Here is a 22927-nt window from a genome sequence, read left to right as displayed (position 1 = left end):
ATAATTAATTACGTCCCGTCATTAGGATTTGCTTGCCTTTGGGCTTTTGAAATGTTCGCAATTTATTAACTATTTATTCTACATAATTTTGATTGACATTGTATTATTTCATGTTTATATTTTGGCTTACTCAGGAGTGCTAATAATTTTCTCTATTACTTTTTTTTCTACATCCCTATCTGAAATTTATCTACCGGACTAAGATTATTCATGGTTTTAGGCTAGCTACTATACTAAAGATTTTTTTTTCTACATCTAACACTGATTACTTTTACATTTCCAACAAGGTTGGGGCTATTCTACCTTTACATAAGATTTTTTTTTAATTCACTTTTTACAAGGCCTTTTTTTGCTGTCTATATGGCACATTACTTTCTATCTACGCTACATTAAATGAATAGCTCGACAACGCTGCACATAACTCTATCTGGACATCAAACACTACATACAAGAACGATTTAAAACAAACAATATTGGATTTACCATGTTCACTGGTAACATTTAAACACTTTCACTGGGGATGTTTGCTACGCAACGTTAATGATAGGATATTGGCAGTAACATATAGTTAATATAAAGTTATTAAGAATTAATATATGTAGATTCACACCTGTTTCATCACCTTAGAGTCTCTTTAGAGTACTCAAACCTTCTGTTGTAGATAATTGTTTTTCAATTTTTTCGTTTCGGCCAAGTTTTTAAACCAATCACGTTATGATTTCTTCATGGGAAAGATCAAGCACGATTGTGTTCACACGACAAGCTGTCTCTAATTATCATCTGGGAAATGATGCTTCCTATTACAGGTGTGGGAATATGCTATCAGAGTTTATTCTCACCTGCTTTTTGATAGTTCATAGGGTGCCTTATTCTAATGGGGGGGGTTTTCCTTTGGAAAGTGTTCTTATCTTTGTTTGGTTAGCTAAGGCGAATTCTAATGGGAGGGTTTTCCTTTGGAAAGTGTTCTTATCTTTGTTTGGTTAGTTAAGGCTAATTCTAATGGGAGGGTTTTCAAAACGACTAATTCTTATATCTTTTTTGAGAATTTCCGATTAATTTATCCAATGGGAAATTTAGTTAAGCTCTTGGTTAGCGGTCCGCGGGTGGCTTACCTGAGTGGAGGCTGAACATCTAGAGTGGGGAGCTTAATGTAGGAGTACAGGTAGGGAGCTCATATTGATGGCCATGCTGACTCGAAATCAGATTGACGAGTTTCAGTTCCCTTAGGAGCGAGTGGAGCCACAAGGACTAACAAACTTGAGAAATATCAACACAAGAGAATAAAATAAAATAATAGTGCGTTTATTGTTACTTACATAGTAATCGCAGAGTTCTTGGTTGTATCAACAAATTAACAACACAGGTTTCCAATACAAATTGTGCTGAGACGAAATATCTCAAAGTTAGTATACTTCAAAAGTTTGTTACAACACAATCATGATCAAAAAATTGCTAGAAGACTGGTGTAAAACTCAAACTAAGACTCCAAATAGACTGAAAAAGGACTCCGCTCAAATTTGATAAGTTCTCACTATCTATCCTCTGCAACTATGCCGGAGGTTACGTTTAGGCGTTGCTAAAAGTATATTTTCTCAGTCCTTATTGGCTGCACTATTGTCCTACATTACTATTGGACAGGCTTGCACCAATGGGCAATTTGGGTTTAATTACAGTTTATGACTTTTAAGATGTCACTTTGGAATTTTTCTAGCAACTAAAAATTCTACACTGCAATATTTTGCTAACAGGTGTCGCTTAATTTATGACTTTTAAGCTATCACTTTGGGATTTTTTCAAGCGATCAAAGTTCTATATTGTAGCATTTTCCCAGCAGGGTGTCGCTTAATTTTAAGAATAATCATATCTTATTTATTTTAAATTTTGTAAAGGATAAAAAAATTTGATTTCACTAAGATAACCAGTTTGAAATTTAGTCTCCAGAACAATGCAATTAGCTCAAGCAAACATATTTTGCATCTCGAGCGATTACTTTTTTTGCATTGTAAATCTTACTTTCTTGACAGTTTTGTATTTTCGAGCGCTTATTATTTGAACACAGGTGTTATCAACGGTCGTATAAGATTTGATCAAGCTAATATTTATTGGATACTTTGGGGACGGGGGGTCAGATTTAATTGTTGCATATTCTGTGGGAAAGAATTTTGTTTAATTGACTACGTTTATTTCTGTATTTTAAATTGAACGCTTGGTCTTTGTTTGATCTGTGGGTTACTAGAATTTTCGAATTCACCTTCTTGGGTGATGTTCTTTTAATGGGGTAACTTTAATTGGGGACTTTTGATGTATATTTTTTGAGAATCTATCCCATTACATATCATCCATCCCACTTTTAACGATGTCCTCATCGTTGTTATGCTCTCTCTCCACACTTTCAAATTTGATTATTATTTAAAAGAATTTATTTTGTACTAGTTACTTGAATTAGCTCTGCTTTGGTAATATTCATATATTTTTTTTTTATATACCTGATTGCTCTACTAGACTATACATGTAACAACATTACTTTTAAAGTTTATGGTCTACTCACTCGATTTGGTGAAGGCGCCAAAGAGTTTCTACATTAGGTTATGTGATTATATAGTAATTATTGTTTCCTCCACCTAACATTAATTTTACCTTCACCTTATACGATTATCTCATTACTGAAAATGGTACATTCTTTCTTTTCGAATACTCGACTATGCTTTCACCTGATGTTAAAATGACATGATTAAAATTTTTATTCCTTCAACTGATATGATAATACTTCTACTTGGTTTTGGTTAGTCTGAGCTCTTCTCTAATCATTGATTAATTATTTAACTAGGTACATGTTTGCTATTTTTAACATTAGTTTACATCTCCACCTGACATTATATAGGTGCGATTATATTGTTGTCCCTTCACCTAATATTAAAATTCCTTCACCTAATGTTCTAATACTCCTACATGGCTCCAACTAGTTAAGTTCCGCTTTTGTAATTATTTTGTTATTTAATGTGATGCATATTAGCTACTTTTAATGCTAGTTTATACTTCCACCTGACGCTAAGTTGGTACGATAGGTATTTGAGATGCTTTTCAAAAAGCTTGTAACTACGTCTAAAACATCTAACTACCCCTAAATTTTTAACACACTGAAATTAAAATAATGTGCAAGGACAGGTTTGACACATTAACTGATTTCAATATTAATGTCTGATTGCAACACTGAGATTATGTAATTTACGTTGATTTTCATTTGTTTCATGAAAAGCTCCTTATGTTCTTTAAAGTTATTAGATAGATACATAAGATTTCGCACTTACTTCATCATTCTACGTGTCTATATTACTCACATACGTTTTCACTCTTACTTTGGGCTTCCATTCAATTAATTACTGGGTTGGCTAATTGTTCATGGTTTGTCTTCTTGGCGTTTCCTTCCTGTCACTCGTTCTTTGGAACAGTGTTTATGTTGTTCGCAAGTATGACTGTATGCACAAAATTGTCCGTGCGTGGTTCATTACGTCATATACGAGGGGTTGATGTTGTAGATTCATTGAGATGTCTATTAGTTACGTAACCCTTGGGGGATTGATTACATGAAATGGGTATCTTTGTCTCTAGCTGGGTATCTCTTCGATACAATTTGGCCGGGGAAAATCAAATACTCGTACAGTTTGTGTTTCACGTAAATTTTTAACTATCAATCCATTTTTCAGTTGGTCTATGGGCTGTGTTCCTATATTTAACGTTAACTATGGCATAATTGTAACTTGATTTAAGTGCCTTGGCTCGACGCATTGTCTTTGATTTTCAGTTCAATGATTCACAATTTTTGATATCTTAACAGGGAGATAAAAATAGTAATAGCTGTTTGGTTCTCTTCTCCGAACACTTCATTTTGGGAAAAAATTTTATCACGTACAGTCTATATTTCCCACAAAAATTGATTATGATTGGTTCTTCATCTCATGGAGGATGGTTTGGTTTTGTGACATCTAACAATAATTGGATAGTCAAAACTTAAACCTTTTGTCTTGGTTAACATATTGTCTCTGACATGGGGCTTAATATACATAGTCCTTGAGGGATTTACTCTAGTATTATTCTTGGTGTTTCAAACATTTAATCTTAAGGCCGTTGCCGTCTAAGGATCTGACGGGTATTTATGCAGTTTTACGACATGACAGGTCGAGGCGACTCTTTAGGTAATCATTAATTCAGGTATATATTTGTGTATATGGTCCTTGGTTCCCGGCACAGCTTGAGGTGAAATTACCTGGTACTGGGTTCTGGTTATCTGGATTGGTGATCAGCATATCGTCTTCAGATATTTTCTTGGTGAGTACTTGTCGGTGGTTGATGAATGATGAAAGTAGATGCTACTGGGTTGTATTCGTGTCGCATGTTGGTACCCCGTAATTAATCTGCACTGATTACTTTGCTTCCTAGAATATAAATATCTGGGCAGAATCATATGCTCTTTACAATTACAGAATTTAAAACATATATAACAACAACATACGGTTTTCGTATTATTCTGCGTGGACAATTTTTGAAATAATAGTTATTATTAATGGTGCTAATAACATCAACTTAGTGCAGGTACAGTTAAATACAACGCAAGAAAATAAGGGCAGATTTCATGCTTTCATGCATGTTGCCGCGATCATTAGATTATTATCATATAAATAAGGTAATCATCAGAAAAATGATTATGGTAAAAAAAAATAACACTATAAAATTTTCAAGATTGGTGACTATGTGTATACACGTATACATGTGCATTTGGCACATATTCAATATTCAATACATTTTTTAAATATTATTCAATGCTCATCTACTTTAACATTTACTTTTCTCTTATACTACTATTTGCGAGGTAGGCAATATGGTTTATATGAGAGGTCTTGATTTACTATAAATTTACAAATCTTTATTGTCTAAGCGTGTTCATACCGCTTAAAAAATATGTCTTTTGCAGCTGCATGGGTCTGCAAGAACAAAAAGAAAAATTTGGGGCAGGACATGGCACGAATGAGGACCTCTATTCTCACTCGCTCGATCACGTCCTCCCTTACTCTTTTTTTTTTTTTACTTTAAGGGTTATAAGGGAGTTCTGGGTGTAGGTTTTGCATCTCACTCTGCTCGATGTGATCTGACTTTTCTCTTTTTCTACGTGTTATTCTCAACACTCTTCCGTAATTTAGGTTCAATGCGATTCGTATAGAGTATGAGATTATGAATACGAATCCTATCGTCAGTAGGGTATACCACCAGAAATTTGTCAAAAATAGTCCGTATCTACTTTCCACATACGTCAGTCTTTGGTCTTCATTGGTAAACAGGGGAATTTGAGAGTCTAAGGCTTATTTTATTTTTGTTAGTGGTATGGTTCCCTTGATATTGTATATTTTTGACCATTTTGTGGCTCTCACTTCGTCCTTATCAATGTTGGGAATTGTATATGATAGATTGACTGGCTTGAAGTTGTTTATCTTTGGATTGAGTATGTCTGTGCTTGGTGTTATGAGGGGCGTTTGTACCGTGGATTCCTTGGTCAACAGTCTGCATCCTGGTTTTAGTGTTATTGGTACCACGTCTTGTAATAGTAGTTCAGCTCTGTAGCTTGGATCGATTCTCTCTGTGTTATTATAACATGAGATAGTCCCAACTGTTTCTTTTGGAACAGAAAATAGCCACAGATCATTTCTAAGGTGAATAAATATTTCTCTTTTAGTACTACCTACTAGAGCTTCGCATGAGCTTGGAATTTCTTCTTGTTGGGTCTCCTTTAAAAATATATCTAACATACATGATCCGGGTTTTACATTATAAATGGGCAGTGTTAGTTGACATACTAGGTTTTTAAATGCTACACATTCCTTTAGGTCCTGTGGATTTGCTAAGGCATATTTCCTCCTATCTTGATCGACTAGCAAGTATTCCGCTTCGGGGGTGATAGTCATGAACGAATTAGTTGTTCCTATATTGGCCGGAAACGTGGAAATTTTATACAAGTCATATATTGATTGTTGATTTATTAACGGAATTGTTACTACTGCAAACAATTGTTCGTGTATTTCCGTGATGTGAACCTTCAGCTTGGTGTAATAGTGGAATAAGTTTGCTACTTCCGGTTCTGTTGGTAGGTGTAGTCCAAACGTTAAATGTGTTTCTATTTCATCCAAGATATTTTTTAGGTTCGAAGGATCCACTAGGTCATACGACAAGGTTCCTCCGGTAAGGGCAAACAAGGCAAATTCAAATTTGCTAACGTCAGTCGCCAGGTTAAGTAATGACATTGTCACTATGTCTAGTGATACCATGGTGAGGCTTGAATCGGTAATCACACGATCTACTTCATTTTTTGATTAATTCAGTATGCTTACTGTCTTTGATATTTTCTTCGAGATTGCTTCAATTTTGTCTCTTTGGTAATTGGCTATACTGGCTTGTATTTTTTGGACATGTAAGGTCACGTTCATGGAGTTCTTTAGTTTTCCTACGTTTTGCCTGAGGATATTTAGGTCTTCTTCAGTTGAAAGCCCAAATAAGCGTGAGGCTAATTCTCCCACGATAGGTATTAGACTAGTTGATCTGCAGTATTTGCTTTTTCGGAAAAATACCTCGAAGATTCTCCTGGAACTTTGTTTTAACTTTTGTATTTATGCATAGAACAATTCAAATAGTGCTTGTAGTCTTTGTCTACAAAATATTAGTAAGGATTGGCGAATCGATACTTTTAGGGTGTTTTTCTCGTTTAGCTCCGGTAATGGTATCGATATCTTCCTTTGCTGGCTCATCGGCCATTGCTAATCTAGCACACGTACGTTTACCGTCTATTTTCCAACATTTCTTGTGTGGGTAATCATCTTCTTCCTCCTTCTTAGTTTTATCTTTCTTTTCTGCTGGTTGAAACGCTTGTACCTTTATCGTTTGCATTTCGGTCTGTCTTACTGGGAGTCTTGCTTTTAATCCTATAGTAACTACACCAATTGACTGGGTGCGGTAAAACATGGGTCCAGTTGACCACGTCCATTTTGTAAGTATCGTGGGTCTTAAATATGTTATTGTAGTCAAATTTCTAGGTGATTCCTTGCTAAGTGCGGTTATTTCTGGGGCTGTGCTTGTCGTAGTTTCCGACATAGAAGATTGTATGTCTATTACTGAAGTCTCATATGTAGGCGTGGTTGTTTTGGTGGCTTTTCTTTTTCTTTCACTAGGCTTTTGATTCTTATCATTTTGTTGTGTATTTGAGAATTTTAAGTCCTTTAGGTTAATAATTTGCTTGTAATCCTTTTCCTTTGTGAGTTTTGATATTATTCGCTTCGTGACATTTTGTTCGGCATGATTTTGCCATATTTCCTTGAGGAAGGTCCATAGGCTCGGTAATTCATTTAGCATAGCGTAATTCCCATCATAGAGTTTATTTTTCTTAGAAGTTGCCAAGAGGGAATCGGTAGTATATTTTGCTGTGGTATATTCGCTTATAGATCCGTCAATACTGCTTAATTCTCTTTTTCTCCTGTTTCCTATATTGTTAGTCCCTAGAGCTTTGTCGATTTCCGCCATTTTCTTGTCAAAATCGTCCACTATGAACTTCGACTTTAGTTTGGGAAGAATGGGGGGTAGATTTCCATTATCTTCCTTATGGTGCATGTCTTTCGTGGTCTGCAAGCTTTTATCTGATTTTAAAAATTGGAATATGGAATCCTTTAATTCATTGGTGTTTTTCTCCAGTCTCATTACCTGTTGAAACAGGGTTTCAAACGGTTTAGGATCCAGTTTCATAAATATTTTCCAGGCATTGTGGCTTGCAAGTAATGAGTTCTCATGTTTGAAGATTATTCCATGTTTTACGATGTCTTGGGCTATAGTTTGGGAAATGAAGATTGTTATGACCTTTGTTATCCACATCCTTTTTGCTGTTTCTGGAATTAATATATCATTAGACATTATACAGAAAGACTTCCTAGATTGATTATTGAACGAGGACTCAGATTTTTATTAGTTGTTCTTTCTTCTTTTTTTTTTGGGGGGGGGGGCACAAGGGACTGGGTTGAGATTATATTATTACTATATTATACTAATATTTGTGGGCCGAAGGAAACAAGGTAATATTAAAACTTGTTGTCATTTAATTTGTTATAGTGCTTATGTTCATTACACTGTTGATTCTTAAGCTGGAGGGATAGGTATTTTAATTCCTTCGCGTAGGGATTTAATTGCTTTAACTTAAGAGTAATTGGGTTTTAATTATTTGATTGTTTCAGCTTTTTTGTTTTCTTAATCACTTTTGATTTTGACTGATAATTTTTAATTCTTTTAAACACAATTTCATTTCTTCTCTCTCTGTATAGTACACTCCTTGGATTGTACAAGTACTGTTTGTAATATTTTATTTCTTGGAGGGGGTCATGTTTTCCTTGATATTTTACACAGTTTGGAGTCCCTTCAATTTTGCAGACTATTTTTTGTTTTTTACATTTGTCGAGGAGTAGTAAATCTGACTGGCAAGGACCATTGACATAACAGTACAGGATTTTATATTGTTTTTGTAATTTCATAATTTCATGTTGAATAAAATGGAGGTATTTTCCCTTTCTACCGTTATATTTGATTCCTAATTTGCCTCTCGCTGGCCGATATTTTGGGGTGTTTGCGAGATCTAGACCGAACTTATAAGATTTTACGTTAAACTTCCTTAAATCATACTTAACATCCCATTTTTTTGCGAAGACTTCTTCCCCTGACTTATTCACTACGATCATTGCAGCCAAGTATATGACGGTTTCTTTGGCATGTTTGATACATATGTACTCTGTATCGATAATTGCTTTGGCCATTGTTCTGAAATGAAAGGTAGTTTCTATTGGTCTCTGTCTAGTTAATAATTTTCGTCAAGATTGGTTATGTTCATGGTATACTCTAGGTCGATGTCAAATTACTTTTCACCGGCATTTCCTCAATACATCGGGTACTTATTCATTCCACCATAATTCGAGTCATCTGAGCTACATATTAACAAATTCTGAGTGAAAAAAAAAACAAGGTAACTTCAGGTTGAGGTTGAACTAGTTTTTCACCAGTGCTTCCTTGCACCTGGCTATTTGTGTGTTCGAACATAGTTTCTACCCTAAAGTCCCGTACTCTAGTTTAAAGACTTTGCGGTCGCATTATAATCTTAAAAGTATAGAGATTTTCGAGAAACTACCTTTTTGTCAATATATTGATAATGTATTTGGACCTTTTGACACTTACACTAATTCGCAGTTCCATAAATATTAACACAATACTGGTTTATAATGCATTTTTTTATACTAATCGATTTTCATGGTTATAACACTTCAGGTAATATTATAGGGTTCTTTCATCATTCATTTTAACAAGGTTATTTATATATACAGTTTCTCCCACTGAGGTTGGGTTTTTATTTCAATATGGGTGCATCATCCGGCAGTGCCGCCTCTGAATTTGGAGATCTAAGCATATCTAGAAGTCGATAATCTTCCCATGAAGAAACATTTGGGCTGAGAAATTGAAGTTCAAATATTATGTCATTTTCACCGTTTTCAGGCATATTTAGGTACATTAAATACACTAAAAGTTGGTTTGGGAGGTGCAGGCCTTCCAGAGTAGCGGTTATATCATTCCTTCGCATATTTTGACGAATGATTTGCCGGCACAGCTGAGATAATAACAATGGGTTATTTATTATTTTTACCACAGAGAAACTTAAATTCACGTGCGATTGGCAACAGCATAGTTGCTCACGCACGATCACGTCTAACCCAGGGACTATTTTTCTTCCAAAATTTTCATCCTCTTGAAAGAGATTCAGGGTTATTTTCTTTATGTCTTTATATTCTCTTGGGGCAATTTGAAAAATTTCAGATCCCATTGAAGGGTTTATCAGAGTTGGATATGTGTTTTTTAAGCAATTGACTTACAAAATTTTAATAAATTTTGCACTTTCTAGCATACGTCCTTGGTCTATTAATATGGAGAGAAATTTACTGGGACAAAGTGTAGTTGTGGTATTATCGTCTTGATCGTACCACACATTATTTGCAATATATTTAGCCAACGAGCTATACTTTGTTGCTGGGATATGTTGTACTAAGATTCGGAAGGCCAAATTGGCACTTCGTCTAGTTTGCTCTAGTGTCCGTGTCAGCGCACGTGCGCTAAAATTATATAGCACTAGGCTTGCCGTTAATCTTAGGATTATTCTTGGTTCCAACATAGTTTTTTGAGATTTTAGAAGATAACATAATTTTGGACAGTCAAGATTTTCTACTGTATTAATAAGTTCCGCTTCTTTCATTAAATTGTCAATATGTCCCCATTCCCTTAACGGAGCATTAATATTGTCTACGCTATGTCTTATCTTAAGATTCCATAAGATTGTATTTTCCCGTCTACGATTATTTAATTGTTGATGGCTTGGGTATCTTATCATGGTTACGCTTTTTTTTGACTATTCTACTAGATTTTAGGTTGGTATAAGCAACATACCGTATGGTCGCTTGTTTAGGCGATTACCTTAACCAGTGTTTGAAGGTCTTCACGTACAGTATCTGTAAACGTGCTCGTATATAAAATTTATCATTAATTGTAAAATAAATGATTACTTAATGTTAATATGTTTTCAATTTAATTACGTTAAGTTATAGTGGTTTCAGGTATAGCAATGATTATATAATAGCTATGCACTTTCAATCTAATAATGTTTACCATAAGTTATAGTTGTTTACTTGGCCTTTTTAATTTTATGTTATTTAATTTTCACTAGTGCTCTTGCATTCCTTTTGGTACAAGTTGTTCTTTGCAGAGGAAACTACTGCCGCAAGAATAGATTCAAAGAATAACAAGATGTCGGGACTGAAAGTAATTTCTGAAGATTAGTTCCGGAACCAGTCCCCCAGGACCAATTCCTGAACTAAGCTCCAAAAACTAATTCTAAAATCATCCACTCTCCGGACACAACTTCTCATGTATGAGGCTTGTTCGCTTGTTTTCTTCGTAGATTCTTTTGCATGGTTACTTTTGTTATAGTAAATATTCTAGTAATAAAACCAATGTAGGGTAATTCTAGCGGATCGCGTAGTTAATTTTACTAGTCTTTATGGCATTCTTCTTTCTGTTCTGGTTGTATTTCGTAAGAGATACTTCCACCCCGCACGCCCACCCCAAACAATCAACAGGGAAGGCGTACAGAGTAAAAGCATTCCCCACGCATCAGACTTCGTCTCCTTTTTCACTTCATATTCTCTCACGGTCACTTTGTCGTCACATTATTTTCCTATGGTAGGGATGATTTGGGGTAATTCTCGCGGGTCGCTTTTCATACAAAAAAAATTTATTGCCACCTTGGGAATGTATAGGGTTATACTACTTATTTATAATTAAGGGTCTGTTTCTCCTGCCTTAAGTATTTTTTTTCAGAAGAAAAATTTTTTTTTTTCATCACTTTGCGAAGCGCATGAAGAATTACTACTTTATAAAGCACTATTACTTTGTTTAGTTCCGTCTACTCTGATTAAAATATTTATTAATTTATTTATGTAGCTTTCTACATACTTAATTAAGGGGATTGATTCATTTTATATCGAATGCGACTTATATCTAATTTGTTGTTTCGGTAGCTATTTACTATTGCTATTTGGTTCAAGTCGAACTGTGTGAAGAGTCGCGCTTTGCTATTTACTTAACTCCTTTTAAATTACACAAGGAGAAATTCCCTATTTTAGCATACTCTAAAATAATGTTAAATTGATGGGATACAAAAGTTTGTTAGTTAAAGTAAAATTCCCGCTTGCACAAGTTAAAGGTAAGCTTATTTACTTCTCAGGTGTCAACTCATTCTGTTCTCGTGGCGGAGTTAACGCCACTGAATATCGTGTTCTAAATTGATTTCCAAATATACAGCCTTTGAAGCCTTATCATCAAGTAAATTTTAGCCGAATAATCCTCACAAACAAGGATACTGATTTGGGAGTCAAAATTCAGTACATAGCCCGACAACAACACACTAGTCTATAAATGCTTTTCACATCTCTACCACGTGGCGTTATTACTTGAGAGTTTCGTAGTTCGTCATAGGCCATATGAACTCAATTCCTTTATAATTCTCAAATGAAAATTAAAATATATTCGTTGTTGCTATATTTTGATGCCACTAAGATGCCGCACGACTGAGGGGGGGGGGGGCTCATAAATTTGATTATAATGTTACTTATAATATTTGTAATTTTTTTTTTCTTGGGATTTTTTTTTTTTTTAAATGAAATTAAGATATATTTACGTTTTGTAGCGTATTCGTTGAATTGTAGAAACCGATTTAGTCTAATTTGGGTGCAATAATTCACCATAAGATACAAAATTTTTTTTTTATTATAAAGGTATTGGAAATGCTATAGAAAAACGTGGGAATCAATTCAAAATGTGTTGTCTATAGTTTGATTGATTTAGGGTTTCTTGAAAACCAGATCATTACTCGCAAGGGATTGTCTTATATGGCGGTCTTGTTATATAATAAAATAGATTATTTTCAATCATAATCCTTCTGGGTTGTCGTAGGGCATATTATCCCTATTCTGGGGGTGAATAATTAGGAATCGGCGGATTGGCCCGATTTTCGCCTAATAGTGCGCAAATAATTACGTATAGCTGTTTTTTTTGCATTCATTACGTTTCCGCATTTTTTTGTGATAGGGGTTGTGCCACATGGCGCAGGTATGGTGTTATTAAGATTTTCACAGGTATATGTTTTATTTTTAAGATGATCCTAAAAAGTATTCGCTGAATAGTATCTTAATCTTTTTTTTTTTTTTATCTCGCGGCACTATCCGTTATGCCACAGACGTGCCACACACGTGAGCTGGGCAAATATAAAAAAAGAGGGGGGACTCGTAATTTTGATTTGAACATTACCCATTTCACTTGTGGTTCCTTTTCGTTGGCATTTTATCGTGTTAATCTTCATTAGGTTTTCCGTCTGTCGGAACTCGATTCAAGGAGAGAATTTAAAAAATTAGCCTTGATTTACCTTATGATTTATGGTCTTCGGAAACGTTTCTCAGGACAAAGGGCAGTCACTTTACAGATGCTACAATTTGTTCGCTTGTTGTCCTTTACAACTTAACTTCCGCATGACTGTCATTGAAATTACCCTTGAATTAATCATATATAGGTTCACTATTGCCTTGTTAAATTCAGTTAAGTATACTTGTTCGATAGTGGACGAGATTTAGCTCTTGAAAACATGTGTGACTCACTATATTATAGTCCTTACTGGGGGGAGTAGGGATTAACTCTGATCAAAGGCCGTGGCTCATTTATAAGTTTAGTAAAAATTTGGTAAATATTGTTTTTCCGCAGTTATACGCGATAATTGTCTTGGGAGAAATTTTTTTTTTTTATCGTTTTATTATTTGGTTTGTGAAGAAGTTACTAGGCTGCATCAAGGCAGAATTGTATTGGTCTTATATTTGGTTATTTTTTTTTTTGCAAACGGATGCTATTATTCCCTTTTTCTTTTTTTTTTTCTACTCCAGGGTTAGACTGAAATTTGTTTATTTCCTATAGTTCCTTATATTTTGGTTGGCAAGTATGTTTCCCTTTTCCTTTTGCGAATGTCCTCCTTTGAGGCTTATTGATCGTCGTTCGAGGCAAAATAAATTTGCCACTAGTCTCGTTAACAGTGTCAGTTCCCTTTTTTTTTTTTTAAATATTTTTCTGCAATTGCAATATTTTAGGATTCAAATATATATATATGCATATGGCGTATGGCTGATTTTCGGATTTTTGGCGAAAGGGTTTATTTCAAGATTTGGCACTTTTTGCTATTCTAATCTTGCCGCTCTATATATTTTTTTTTTTTTTTTTTTTTTTTTTTTTGGTACAGCTTTTTCTAGGAAAATTTCTAGTTATAATAATTGATAACATTTGCAGTTTTTTTTTGATGATTGGTTTCGTTTTTACATTAGCGGCTGTTTGGCAATAGCGTCATTATTGATAATACAATTACTTATACAATTACAATTACAATTACTTACACAGTTTATGTTTTAATTGAATTTGACGTTGGGTATAGTTTTTGTTCGTGGTGCCGCTGTGCTTGAGAGTGACGTGCTTCTATTATAGAGGGACATCACTAGTAAAAAAAAATATAAGTTAATCAATTCCTCTTTTTTTGCTTTAGCCTGTCTTACTTGTGTTTCACAGGTACGTCATTGTATGACCTTGTCAACTATTTGCGTATTTTATTGATTAAGGAGAGTTTATTTTGTCATTCAGGCTGTTTAATCTGCACGAATAATACGAAATTATTTTCTATATTGCAGGAATTACCTATCGAAGCAATATTATTTATGGTTTTTTCATGCCGGGCTTAAAGATATGTTAATTAGCGTTCGACTACGCCATTACAGGAATTAAACTAACAAATTGTCTCCTTTTTTTTGATTCTTGTCTTTTTTTTTGTGAGGACGCACCTCTGGGGATATGGGTTATATGGCACCACTATGGGTCAAAATCTATGCCCGAGATCGGTGTTTAAATTTTACAATTTTGGTTTATTTTTCACTTACGGTTATTTTACGTTGAATTTCTGACAATACTTTTCTTTTTGAGATAGAATTCTATATTTACTTTATATATTCTTGATTGTACTGCCTCATTTAATGACCAATATGTGATCAACTATCTGAAAAAGATGTCGAGACTTCTAAAACAGGAAACAAAAGAGAAATCTTTAGTTCCTACGAAAGGACTTATCCCTTACCAAAATGTTCTATTACGTTTCTATAGGCTGAAGTCTGCCTATCGACTTTAGCATTTTAAGTTCTACAATTCTGATTTATCTTTAAGTTCTACAGGGATTTTATATAGGATTTGTTTTTACATTTTGCTTGCGAACTATTTTTCCTTCCTTTTTTTTTTTTTTTAAGGTTACTGAAATTTTCGTTTTATATAAATGTTATAGCAGTTGATTTCCTTTATTCCCTTAGATTCCGGAACGGAACTTTGTACTATTTTATTTGTTTTTTGTTATACCCGACCACTCTATAAGCAATATACGACCAAATATATATAATTAAGGATATATTTTTGATATCAATTTTTGAAGTCATGCTATTATATATTTTTTTTTATAATCTCATCATTTTTATGAGTGTCAATTTTTTTGCTGTGAGGGTTTGATATTTTAGTAACATCTTGGTATGGTAAGCTGATTCTTAGTTTTTAGGCGAATAGCCTATCAATTATAGGTATGCAATTAACTCAGAGTACACGATATCACACGGGTGAAGAAATGAAAAGTGAAGACGATTTAACTCGAGGGCTTTATGCTTATGTGGTTTGACTATACTATCATAAATCTTAGTGGTTTGAACTTCGTCTGGAAATTACGGGCTTTGATTATTGTTGCAACTTATCGTGCCGATGCTTTACATGGGGTTCATTTGAATTGTATACGTAATTGTTGACATCTGAGGTAAATTAGTACCATTTTTCTTGATGAATCACAACGTCATTTTTCCTTTCAAATTTCGGGAAATTGGTTTTTGAATTCTTTAAATTTAGGAAAGGATTGGAAGGAATAGTAAGGACTGCCTATGTTGTTCTGATAGATTAATAACTCTTTTGTCTACAACAATGAAAATTTGCACTAATACTTAAGGGAAAATTAGCGTATTTCCTACCCTTTGGGTTGGAGTGGAGGCCGACTAGTACGCATGGTGCACGTTAGGTTAAATAAATTTTTTGTATTCACTTGTGGTACGTACATTTTTGAGGTGAAACAAACAGATGAGGTACGCACAGGGGTGAGGGGGGGGGATAATGGGGGGGTGGGGATGGCTAAATTTCGTTGTTTTAGCTTTTGTAATTTTTGGAATGCATAGGAGTTCGTGGTTTTGTTCGGAGGAACACGTAAGCGAGTCTATCAATCTACCATTATTGTTTGTTTGAATTGTTTTCGATTGTTTAATTTTTTGCAGAATTTTCAGTTCATATAATGACTGAGGCCTGCTTCTGTTATTTAGATTGACAGAGGCCCTATATCTATAATTTGGTTAATTATCGTATGCTTATTTGCAGGTAAATCATGCCTTGTATTGTTACTCTCCTACACACGCATATACACATAAATATACATACATACATACATATGTACGCATCCAACCATCTAGTAACCATGATAAGCTTGCTTATTATGTTGCCGCTAATTACCTGTTTTCCTAATGGTTTCTTAGCTGGGTGATTAATACAATAATAACTCGCGTGTATACTTTTTTGACTTAATATTTTAAGTTGTTTGGTATTTCATAGCCTTTACGGCAAGTTTGGGTTGTGGTTATTTTCGGTTATCTTTTCCTATGATTAAGTTTAGTACATTTTGGAGTTCCGTATTTGATTATGTCGTAGGCATGATGATTAAAAATAAATATTCTAAAAACTTGATTTTGAGAAGATACAGAATCTACTGAAGCGCCGATCCGAATACTTTTTTTTGAATTAAAAGTAATTTTTTGTAATTTAGTGGACTGGGGTTATGGATTGATAGGCGGCCGACCCTAGGATACGGATTTGATACTCGTGCCCTGAAGTAAATCTCCTCATTAAGCGATCCATTGCGATCGTCTGGCTTCCTACTCTGGGGGGGGGTAGCCTCACGGATGTTTAACTTTTCCTTTGTAACATACGTTTGGTTTTTCATTGCATTTTTTTTTTTTTTTTTTAAAATTTAATTTTTAATCTGCATTTATTTATCTATTTATTTTTTAAGTAAATAATATGTTATGTATAGAAGAAAAATAATTATCTATTTTAAAGAGTTTTCGATAGAATATTGGGTTATTTATTACTCTTTTGTCGCTAAACGTCACATCCTATAAAATGTAGTTATTTTAATGTATTAGAAGGGGATTTTGACGAGGAAGAATTTTTACCTCTTTTTGTTTTTGTTTAGCTCGATTTATTCTGTTGTTTGGCATTTCTTAGTTATCTGCGGCTTCTAGCGACGGTTGGGTGTTGGGTGTTCCTTGTTGCTCATAACTTTTTGAGGGATCTTGGCCCGTAACAGCATTCTCTTGGGCGTCAGGGTACTGGTTCCTCGCAATTATATTATTACCCGTTGGAGGATTCTGTTGATTTGTTTCCATTTGGGGTTTCATGTGATGCTGACGAGCCTGATTTGGAATTGCCAAATGTGCAGGTTGGGATGGTCCTTCGTTGTAACTATTAGTAAGAAGATTTTCCAAATGGGGGCTGAGGGGTAGATAAATTTCAACGGTAAAACATGTTGCAACCATTTGTTCCAAATTTGAGCAAAAACCTCTCTGTTTCCGTAGTTCCTTATTAATTTCGATATGGTTCTCTTTTAGCTGTTTCTCTACGATATCTTGTTGCAGCTTAATTATTTATTTTTGTGCCTTCAAGTGGTCATACTTATGTTGCACGTCCAGAATCTTTGCCCTCTGGGGTGTTAGGAGTTCTTGTATTGCCATCGTCGCGGACAGGATGGTACTATTCTTGTAATCTTGTACTTTTTTTCCAATTTCCTGCAACTTATCGTACAGTACTTGTAATTTTAGGATCTGGTCGGGATAATTGTATCCCTCGACAATTGCGGTGTCACTAATTGATTCCATTTCGTTCTGGATTTTGGTGATTTGTTCTTTCACCTCTATAAATTGGGCCTCTATTAATTTGTCTATTTGCTTAGTAATTAGGATCTCATTTATCTTCTTGTTCATTTTTTCTTGGGACGCCTTAACTTCGATAAGCGATTTAAGTATGGTTTCTATCATATTTTCAATTTTCGACTTTTTCCGTTATTAATTCGGCCGATGCCACTAGGAGTTTTGCTCGTACTTGAAATAGCTGATCCATACTTGTTCTGTCAGTAATAGGGTTGCACTAGTTGTTTTTCTTTCGGAGGGGGGAACTTGAACAATTCTCGTCTACTTCTATCTTCGGGGTTCTTTACCAAGCCGAGGTTTAGTTTATCTGGAAAAATTAACTTTTGACTTATTTCGACCTTTTATGGGCATCACAATAAAAGTCTCCCATATATTCTTCATATGTTTTTTTTTTTTTTTTAAACTGCTCTTTATGATTTAATATTAGCTTATAGTTTTTTTTTTTTTGGGGGGGGATAATTGTTACTAGAAGTATTTCCATTTGTCCGGGCTCTTGCTAATTATGCCAGATTTTGTGGTAACCTCCGGTTCGTTTTCTGGTGGTTTACTATTTTTTTACTTCCCCATGGATATTAGATCAAATTTCTTGTATTGTTTTGAGAGGAATTTTTGGCCTTTTGCCTTAGTCTGTTTTGCATGGGCAGTAGCCGAAGTGGGTTTTTGTTTTCGTGCGTCTTGGGGTTCATCGTCGGACTCGGTCGAGCTAGTTCCTGAGGAGTCATCATTATGGCTTTCTGGGGTTGTCCCTTGAGGTTTTGTGGTATCACCTGCCATAGCTTCATATATCTCATCTGCCCTAGAAGTTGAGAGTTTATTTTTTATTTCCTCACGCTGAGGTCCTGTCTCGGGGGAGTTAAATGATTCTTGAGAACTCTGGGAGGAGTCAAATACTTTTGGAGAATGTCTCCACTGCTTGAATGCCATATCTTCCGGGGGGTGTGGTGTATTTCGTAACATGGTCTGTTTCCAGGAGTGAGATTCCTTGGGTTTTACTTTAGATACCGTTATGTGATGATACTGTCCCAAGTTTTCATCTTCAGGGCGTTCCTGTGTCCACGGCAAAGTACTTTGCCTTGTTTTTATCGGATAATTGATAATGTCCATAGCCTCTCTCAGGTTTTTTGTATTTTTATCCCTGGGAGGAGTCTTCCTCCTTTTTGTACCTGGGGTTTCCACGGCTCTGTTTAGTTCCTCCTGTAGCGACAGGGGTCTTTCTATTGGGGTTGCTGGGGATACCATGTCATCAGGAAATCTTTTGGGGGGGCATGGAGTTGAAATTCTATCGGGGAAAAATTGGGTTTTTGGTGACAACGTATAATCTAATTCTTGCTCCGAGCTTTCTGTGGATGAGCTCTCTGGGTTTTTTGGGGTCCTTGCAGGTATGGGTATTAGAGGTTCTCTTTTAGGGATGACTAGATTTTTCATGGCCAAAAATTCTTCAAAATCTTCCTCTTCGCTATTGTTTTCAAAATAGTTCTGTTTGAAATTAAAGGGTTTTAGTTCGGATAGCCTGGATTTAGGAAATTGATTTTCCGCGTTTGATGAATCTGAAGATGAGGGTTCGGGTGCCCATTTAACGGGGTATTTGGCAACTTTCATACGGCTTACATGTGCCTTGTATGTTCTTCCGTTTTCTGGATTTATCATTTTAAAAGTAAAATCGTTGTCATATTTTTTGATTATTCTGTAGGGTCCTGAATATTTATTGGAAAGTTTTTTGCCTTCCAATTTAGCTTCATTTTTCAGATAGACACGGTCGCCTACCTTAAAATTTATATTTCCTTTGATTTTGGGTTCATTCCTCAACTCTTGATTCATTTTACATTTTTCCAACTCTTGTCTGACTATTTTATAGGTTCTTCTTATCTTATTTATAAAATCTTGCTTATAGTCCTCTGTGCTATTGTAATATTGTCTTGATTCTATAATTTCTTGATAAGGTATTTCAAAGTCGCGTCCGAATAAAAGAAAAAATGGACTTTCTTTAGTCGTTTCCGAGTATACCGTATTAATTACATTAGTCAAGTAAGGTAGATATTGATCCCAATCGTTTCGGTTGTCTTTTGAATAAATACTTAAAATATTGGAAAATATTTTGTGCCTATTTTCAATTTTTCCATTAGCTGGGGGGTGGTAGGGGGAGGTTACTAGTTTTTCTATTTTAAGGAAACCCATCAGATCCTTTGTTACCTTAGAAACGAAGTTAGATCCATTGTCGCTAATGACGCGTTGAGGAATGCCGAACCCTAAAAATATTTTTGCTAGGGCTTTACTTGTGGCATGTGCGCCTTGATTTTTCAATGCTTTGGCAAAAGTGAAGCCGGTAAAATGGTCTATTACTGAAAGGATGCAAGTATGACCTCTATTAGAAACAGGTAATCCTCCACTTGTACCAAAAAGGTCAAATGAAACGATGTCGAAAGGGAACCTTGCTACTGGCACTCTTCCCAAGGGGGGATTTGGGTACGTTTGAGGATTTTTTCTTAAGTTACAAGCTTCACATGTAATTATAAAATCTTTGAGTTTTGTTAATGCCGACGGAATATAAAAGTATTGTTTTAGCTTGTGAAATGTCTTGGTTATTCCTAAGTGTCCGCCTATTTCCGAATGGAAGTACTCGAAGGCAGGTGTTATTAGGTTTTGGGGAAGTACTGGGATTATTAACATTTGATTTTTATTTGTTTCGCCTGTCGCTATCCTGCAAAGGATTTTCTCGTCAAAGTCATAATAAAAATTGTGTATTTCCCATCTTAGGGCTTTGAACTTGTTAGGGAGATTATTAAAATTTACAAAGTAAATAATGAGGGTTAAACACATTTCATCCTTCACTTGGTTTCTTTTAATGTTGGTTAAGGATAAAGAAATTACTCGTGGTCCTTCTTCTTCTGTGAGGACTTTTTTTTTATTCTTCTTGCGTCTTTGTTTACTGGAATTAAGGGCATTTATTTGTTTAGTTTCATTATCTGAAGGGTTATCCTCAGTGTATCTACTTAGGTAATCACAAGGGGCATTCTGTTTGCCGGTCACGTGCTGAAATTTATAATCCAGATCCTGGATTTTCATTATTCATCGCGCTAAGATTCCAGTTGGATTCTTGAATATGCTTAGGTATTGTAAGCTTTTATGGTCCGAGCGCAGTTTAAATTTTCGTCCTACTAAATAATGTCTGAATTTATCTAAGTGGTAAATTATATTTAGTAACTCCAACTGCGTTGCTTAATAACTACTTTCGCCTTTGGTTAGAGTTCTACTTTAAGAGCATTTGACTTTCTCTATATAACGAGGGGGGGCCTGTTTTGGATTTGGTTTGTTTTCCACGGGGATTATTTGGGAAAGGATTGCACCGATACCTAGAGCTGAAGCATCGGTGGTAACCACGAATGTACCTTTTTCAAAGTCTGGTAACGCTAATATTGGTTCAGAAGTAAGAGCTTTCTTTAGAGTGTCCAAAGAAGATTGCGCTTCGTGAGACCAGGTAATAGTTTTGGAATTCCCTTTAGTTAGATCTGTGAGGGGTTTCGCGAGTTGGGCGTAGTTGCGTATGAATTTTCTAAAATAACTGGCTAAACCAATAATGCCTCTTAATTGTTTCATAGTTTTTGGCGGCTTAAGATTCTCTACACATTTCATCTTCTCAGGGTCCGGTGATATTTGACCTTGGGTCACTATCATTCCTAAGAATTTTATCTAGGATTGAAACAAATTTACTTTTTCCGGCCTACATTTCAAATTACCCTCTCTGAATTTTTTGAAAACTTTGGTTAATGTATTCAAATGGTCCTCGGGGGTTTCTCACACACAGATAACATCATCCACAAAATGGATGATATTTTCTATGCCTCGTAATAAGTGCAACAGGGGTCTACATAATGCACTCGAACTAGTTTTGAGTCCGAAGGGTACTCTCAAATATTCGTAAGAACCACATTCCGTCGTTGAAAAGGCCGTTTTATAGACGTCATCATCTGCTATCTTGACCTGATGATAAACTTGCGTGAGGTCAAGAGATGTAAAAATTTTATTTTTGGTTGAAATGGAATCTAGGATTTCATCAATTCGGGGCAGGGGAAATTTGTCACTCACTACCTGCTTATTCAAGGCTCTATAATCCACTACAAGCCTAAGGTCCTTGTTCTTTTTTGGTACTAGTATAATGGGGGCTGAATACGGGCTTATGCTTGGCCGTATAATGTTGTTTCTTTCCAATTCGTGGATTTTATTTTTTAACCAACCTTTGTAGGGGTGGGGGATGCGATAGGGTTGTTTAGCAACAGGTAACCCTGTGGTTTGGATAGAGTGTTCATAGAACGGTATCAACCCGATATCTTCTTCGCATGTAGAAAAAATATCTCTAAAATTCCAGAGCAATTCACACAATTTTTTCCTTAATTGCGTATCTTGGATATGACCTAGTTTAAATTTTTCCAAAAATTGGGGTGTTGTTAGGGGGTAGTTATTCTTTGGGTTCCTGTTACCAACACTATTCACTAGGCTTCCCTTGGAGTTTCTCCATTTGTTTAGCTCATGCTCAGAAATAAATTGTATTTCAACGAGGCATGTCCCTTTTTTCAATGTAATCATATCATTTTCATGTGTGTTAGTTAACCAAATAAAACCTTCGCCTTTTTCGTATGAAATGATCTGTTCTTCACAAAACAGATTTTCTGGAATTTCTTTACACGGGGATGCGAACCAAATTTCGGAATTGTCATTTACAGGGGTGACCATTTGAGAGATTTGCACTCTTTGCATAGTGTTTGGGGAGATTTTTGTTTTACGTACCGCGAACCCATAATATTTCTCTTCCGTGTTATTTTCTCTTAAATTTAGATTGGCGCTTGCTTGCGTCAGGTCTTCCGCTTTTGAGGTTAATTGTAAGGGTGACTTCAAGACTTTTCCCCTTACAACAGTGTTTGGGTTTATTATTTCATTCCACAATTCAGCTATTTTCTTTATCTCTTTTTGTCTATACTCCTGCATTTCTCCTATTTTTACTTTTACTGACTCGATCCACTTGCTGTTTGATTTTCTTTCTCGTCTGCTCCCTTGATTTTGATTTTCGATCCGTTTGCTCGTTTGATTTCCCACGGGACGAGAAATAGGAGGAAATGACGTGACGTGGGGTACAAAAGATTTGATTCTATTCACTGTTGCTTCCCCTCTCTCCACGCGTTGGAGAATAGGATCGTGTGGATATACGAGTCTGTTATTTGCTATATCTAATAACA

General features: G+C 35.3%; 1 protein-coding gene across 1 annotated transcript; it reads right to left on the bottom strand.

Annotated features, from left to right (window-relative positions):
• Positions 1-18254: 18254 nt before the first annotated feature.
• Positions 18255-20762, bottom strand: LOC148947411 (uncharacterized). The gene has a single exon (XM_089095874.1). It carries the CDS (start codon positions 20760-20762, stop codon positions 18255-18257), a length of 2508 nt encoding a protein of 835 aa, XP_088952000.1.
• Positions 20763-22927: the final 2165 nt, after the last annotated feature.

This window comes from Artemia sp. Qi Xiang Cuo, chromosome 10 (assembly GCF_049724085.1).
Source record: "Artemia sp. Qi Xiang Cuo chromosome 10, ASM4972408v1, whole genome shotgun sequence".
NCBI lineage: Eukaryota > Metazoa > Arthropoda > Branchiopoda > Anostraca > Artemiidae > Artemia > Artemia sp. Qi Xiang Cuo.
The sequence above is the reverse complement of the archived record's forward strand: the minus strand, read 5'-3'. Positions and strand labels throughout refer to the sequence as shown.